The sequence below is a fragment of the Camelina sativa genome, chromosome 13 (genome assembly GCF_000633955.1).
Source record: "Camelina sativa cultivar DH55 chromosome 13, Cs, whole genome shotgun sequence".
NCBI classification, from domain to species: domain Eukaryota; kingdom Viridiplantae; phylum Streptophyta; class Magnoliopsida; order Brassicales; family Brassicaceae; genus Camelina; species Camelina sativa.
The window spans coordinates 6144699-6150217 of record NC_025697.1 but is presented as its reverse complement, the minus strand read 5'-3'; the positions used below and the strand labels follow the sequence as shown (position 1 = coordinate 6150217).

At 34.7% G+C, this 5519-nt stretch overlaps 2 protein-coding genes across 2 annotated transcripts; both read left to right on the top strand.

The window, feature by feature from the left end:
- Positions 896-3336, top strand: LOC109124505 (protein ABHD17B-like). Its single transcript, XM_010455256.2, has 5 exons — positions 896-1393; positions 2050-2086; positions 2172-2408; positions 2507-2554; positions 2654-3336. Exons 1-5 carry the CDS (start codon positions 1092-1094, stop codon positions 3134-3136), a joined length of 1107 nt encoding a protein of 368 aa, XP_010453558.1. The 5' UTR covers positions 896-1091; the 3' UTR covers positions 3137-3336.
- Positions 4179-4930, top strand: LOC104737988 (classical arabinogalactan protein 6). The gene is made up of 2 exons (XM_010458229.1): positions 4179-4223; positions 4275-4930. The coding sequence occupies exons 1-2, from the start codon at positions 4179-4181 to the stop codon at positions 4764-4766; spliced, it is 537 nt and encodes a 178-aa protein (XP_010456531.1). The 3' UTR covers positions 4767-4930.

The following is a 5519-nucleotide window of genomic DNA, read 5'->3' as shown; positions in this document are numbered from 1 at the left end:
AGTTTATTCAAGTTGTAATTGCTACTCTGATACTTCTTGTGAACCGGTTTCAGGTTCACCGAGACGTACCAGGATCACATTGATCCTGGGAACTCGTACATCCTCGTGTCTCCTTTACTTTCTTGCACTACTAACTTACAAACCTGTAAAACATAAAACAGAGCGCAAGAAAATACAAACCTGTTAGTCTTACTCGATTAAACATTCAAGGAAATTCCTGACAACTACAGTACAAGTTTAGAAATTCGTTTAACATAAAAAAAAAAAAGGATAAAAGAAGTTTCAAAGCTGTCAAAACAAGGGCGTGAGTGAAGACCCACCACTCCAAACTTTGCTTTCCGCTTATAATTTTTTCATGGACCCCCATGAACATGAAGCTAAACCAAACATACCCCCTTCTTTTATTCTTTCCATTTTATTAAGAGAAAAATATATAATATTTTTTGCTTACTAAATAATATACATTGTTTTGTCATCTTATATTTTATTTTTGTATCGTTAGTTGTTGATATTTATTCCTTGTCTAATGAAATTATAAAACATTCCATTGTGGTGCCTTTCATGTTGTTAACTCTTATATTTGGCCATTCCAAACTAGTGTATATAAAATAACGCATGTTTAATCATACCCTATGATTTATCACTCCACCACCCACGCTAAAATTATTAGTTCTAAAAACCCTTTTTATCTGCAAAAGTAACATTTTTTCCTTTTTTAAAATATATATATCTCTCTCTATTTGACTTTAAAAGATAAAACTCCATCGACACTAAGCTAAGCTAACACATCTTGTCTGCAAATGACTATATAGTTTTAATCTTTGTATTGAGTTAAAAAAAAAAAAAAAACTATTAAATAAGCTTAAAGTTGCAAACTTTAATAAACAGGTTTTGGTTCGTTCTACTTCTCTCTATTCATTTACCCTTTCAAGTGCCACTTTTTCTTCCTAAATCCTCTCTCTCTCTCTCTCTCTCTCTCTCTCTCCGTTCCCGAGAAAAGCAAGAAAAAAAAAGCTTCAATCTCAAATCTTTCAGCAGCTACAAAAAAAGGGATGCTCTTCTTCTTCTGAGAGAGAGTGTGTGTGAGAGAGATGGGAGGGGTGACGTCATCAGTTGCGGCGAAGTTCGCGTTTTTCCCGCCGAGTCCGTCTTCTTACAAGCTGGTGTACGATGAACTGACCGGACTTGTTCTGATGAACCCATTTCCTCACCGTGAAAACGTAGAAATCCTTAAGCTTCCGACACGTAGAGGAACAGAGATCGTGGCTATGTACGTCAGACATCCCATGGCTACCTCTACTCTGCTTTATTCCCATGGCAACGCCGCCGATCTGGGTCAGATGTATGAGCTCTTCATCGAATTGAGCATCCATCTTAAGGTTAATCTCATGGGGTATGTGTTCAAAGTTTCAGTCTTTATCTCTCTCTCAGGAAGATAGCTTTGTTGTGTTCTGTTTTTGTGATGTTTGTAGTGTCTGGTGGATATGATCAAAATTCATTAAACTTTTTTTTTTTTCAAATGGCTATTAGGAAACTTTCATCTGGTCATATGTTGTGGATTTTGGTATTAATGGTGTTTTTCTTGATAAATGAATTCGGATGGATTTGGTAACGGATGTTTTAATTTGGAGATTTATAAAATCCTTCTTTGTTTCTTCTGATTCACTGTTTCATTGTTCGTTTGAGTTACAAGACATTTTGAAGGCTTATGATTTGCTCCAGTTGAGTCTATTCAGATTAAGTTGTTGTGGCAATATCATTTTCATGGAGGTCTAAATATTTTGTTATTGTTGTGAATACTGTACATGTTCATTGTTTTTTTCCAAATTCTGTTTTTCTTGTTGTCCATTTTATGTTTGGAAACAACTTGGTTAAGCTCTGAGGCTGTTGTTTACTTTAACTCTTTGTATGTTTCAGATTGTGTTTTTAGTTCACAATATTCTTGATGAAGTAATAACGCAAAATCCTAGATAACACATTAAAAACCAAAAGAACTTGAGATCCTTCATAGCTTGATAAATGTTGCTTCTCTGCTTTGGCATTTTGCAGGTATGATTACTCCGGGTATGGACAATCTACTGGAAAGGTTTGTCTTTTGGAATCAACGAGGATATATATCAATAAAATTTATTAAAAAAAACTGAACCTTGTTTTCGTGTGACTGACTGCAGCCGAGTGAGCACCATACATATGCTGATATTGAAGCTGCTTATAAATGTCTTGAAGAAACATACGGAGCAAAACAAGAAGACATTATCCTTTATGGCCAATCCGTGGGAAGTGGACCTACGTTAGACCTCGCTGCTCGATTGCCTCAGTTAAGAGCTGTGGTTCTCCATAGCCCCATTCTTTCGGGTCTAAGAGTTATGTATCCAGTGAAGAAGACATACTGGTTTGACATCTACAAGGTAATAGACATGTATCTCATTCTTTTATGGATTGTTTCCATTTTTAAGCATCTCTCTCTATCTTTTTTCACAGTTGTAAATTTTATGTACTTTTGCAGAATATAGACAAAATCCCACTTGTGAATTGCCCTGTTCTCGTCGTTCATGTGAGTTCCTCATTCATGTCTCTCTGTTTTTTTTTATTCCTTTTCCGGAACCGAGTGGTCTGTACTATAACTCTCTGGTTGTTCGTCTTGTTGTTGCAGGGAACTTGTGATGAAGTTGTTGACTGTTCCCATGGAAAACAACTATGGGAACTCTCTAAAGAGAAATATGAGCCGCTTTGGCTCGAAGGCGGTAACCACTGTGATCTTGAACACTATCCTGAATACATTAAACACCTCAAGAAGTTCATCACAACTGTAGAGAGAGATCTCTCCTCAAGGGCAAGCACGGGGCAATCGGAAAACAACAGCAGCGATTTGGAAATGCCGAGGCAGAGCGTAGATAGAAGAGAGAAGCCGAGGCAAAGCGTCGATAGAAGGGAGAAAGAGAAACCTCCAAAAGGTCCGTCGAAGAAGAGTAAGCTGAGAATCACTTTCGAGCAGCACTTGGACCGGACTAGGAGGAGCGTTGACTACCATGAAAAGGCTAGGAAGAGCGTTGAACATCATCATCATCAGAATCATCATCAGATTGAGAGAGGAAGGAAGAGTGTTGATAGATTGGATAGAGTACGGTCCGAGTAAACCGGTGAAATCTGCCCCACACGTACATAAGTTTGTTACAGAACAAGAACATTTTGATCTTGATCTTGATTTCGATTCTAAAGTTTTATGTTATTTTTGTTTTGATTGTGAGTTATCTTTTGTAGTTTATTTTGGTGTGAATTGTTCTTGAATGGTGAAAGCTTCAATCTTAAGCAAGCAATTGAGAGATATTAGGCCTCTACAATAACTTCTGCTACTTCATTTATTTGACACAACTTTTTACTCATAATATCATGATTGGTTTAAATTAATTTAAATGTTGTGATTCTTACGGTTAATCTTATAGTTAATCGGTAGCAAAACTATGGAGCATGGTTGGCCACTTTGTTGTAAATCACGTGGATTTATTATATATGGCACAATCCGTTTTTTCAGTAGATTACGAGACTAATGAAAAGCTTTAGTTAGAGTAGAGAAACAAGGAAACATTTCAAAGAAATAAAAACAGCACTGCACATCTAACAATGAATGCAACAATATTAGATGCAATTCATAACATAAACAAAAAGATCGAATTATTAAAGAGATTTTGTTTGTTTTCTAACTCTGTCAGAACATTAACAAATGTCTTCGAAACCCACTGCCCCATAAAACTTAACCATGCAGGAATTTCTATGTTTTGGGCCTTTGGTAATGACTTGTGTCAGTGTGTCTGTGTTCTGTGCAGCCAAATATTGGGGTTTTAATTTGGGTTTTGTTCGAAAGTAGTAAACTCTTTAAGATTGCCCAAAATGTTTTTTTTTAAGACTAATATTCTGCAATAAAATCAAACAAAAGTGGTAATCTCAATCTCAGCTACTACTAATATTAGTTTTTGTTTTAATTGTGTGAAAGCTAGTTTAAAAATAGAAGAACTGGTTTCTATTTTCAAGTCATCTTTTTATGTTTTCTTAAAATGGTCTATTTAGCCTAATTTTAAAAAATACTTTCTAAAAGTAGATTATAAAAATCATCTTTTCTCCCATATCCATCAATTTTCCTAACTTTATTCATCTTCGAAAACATATAAATTCACTTCATAATGTCGTATTTTTACTACATTCTAAAGCTTTTGCAGTATTTCTCCGTATAACTAAAAAAAGCAAAAAAAAAAATAATAAGAAAAAATACTGCTTAGTTTTTAGAATATCTTCTTTTTAATCTCAATAAAAACAAAAAAAAATTGGCACGCCAATTTGTTGTTTTGACCCTATTGGTTTTAACCATCGCCACTGCTTTCGCAGCTGACGCTCCTTCTGCCTCTCCCAAAAAATCTCTATCACCCACTACTGCACCAACCAAAGCTCCTGCGGCCCCAACCAAGGCCCCTGCATCACCAACCAAGGCTCCAGCAGCTGCACCTAAGTCATCTTCAGCTTCTTCTCCCAAAGCATCTTCCCTTGCTGTCGAAGGACCTGTTTCCGACGATGACTACAATGCTTCCAGTCCTAGTGACTCTGAGGCATCTACCGTCTCCTCCCCACCGTCACCCACCCCTGATAGCAGTGCTGCTGATGGACCAAGCAACGGACCTAGTGCAGAGTCACCTTCAAACGGTGCTGTGACAAATGTTAAATTTTCCGTTGTTGGTATAATGGCCGTTGTTGGTTTCTTCTTCTTTTCTTTCTAAGTTAAATCATCCACGTTTTTGCTTGGATAGATAAGAGTTTTGAGTTGTGGTTGAAAAATTATTTTACGTTGATAAATCGAGATTAATTGGAGTTGATATAAAACCTAATTTCATAATGAAATTTTGTTAGAACAAATTTTTCATATTTTGTTTGATAAAATTAAATTTTGTGGAACTACTTTTGTTGTCTATTTTCTTTTAATGTAGACTAAATATATATTTTGTCTTCAAGTAAATATCTATCATTTCATAAGATGTTTTGAACGAATGTATAGATATTATAAATGGTATTACTGGTTATTTTCTTCATTTTTATTTGAATTTTTCTTTTACTAAAACTAATCTATTTCAATTGAGATAATCAAATTAATAAATATGGGATAATTTATAGTTTTGGTGTTACAATTAGATTGATCCAATCCATTAAAAAAATCAAATAAGATTAAAATGTTTTACAGAAATTTGAAAAAAAAAATCAAGTATATTACCTTATTTAGGGAGTGATTTAGAAGTTTCTATAAAAAAATTAGTATATTTTTTATGATCAGCCATAAAATATTTGTATATACGTTATTTTATGTGCAAGCCCATTAAAATATTATAATAAAAACAACAAAAAGTGTTTAAATAGAAATAATTAGTCAATGAGGTGTAGGACCCATAAGCATTGCTCTATTTACCGTGTATGATTCGCTCTAACTGGTTCCTTCTCTCTCCCACACCTCTTTTTTTTTTTTTTTTTTTTTTTTTTTT

Excerpts from the sequence above, each read along its gene's own strand:
- LOC104737988 (XM_010458229.1), top strand. The coding sequence starts at position 4,179 with ATGTCGTATTTTTACTACATTCTAAAGCTTTTGCAGTATTTCTCC. Across the intron at positions 4,224-4,274 it reads AGCTTTTGCAGTATTTCTCC|TTTTTAGAATATCTTCTTTT; the intron begins GTATAACTAAAA and ends AATACTGCTTAG.
- LOC109124505 (XM_010455256.2), top strand. The coding sequence starts at position 1,092 with ATGGGAGGGGTGACGTCATCAGTTGCGGCGAAGTTCGCGTTTTTCCCG. Across the intron at positions 1,394-2,049 it reads CTTAAGGTTAATCTCATGGG|GTATGATTACTCCGGGTATG; the intron begins GTATGTGTTCAA and ends GGCATTTTGCAG. Across the intron at positions 2,087-2,171 it reads ATGGACAATCTACTGGAAAG|CCGAGTGAGCACCATACATA; the intron begins GTTTGTCTTTTG and ends GACTGACTGCAG.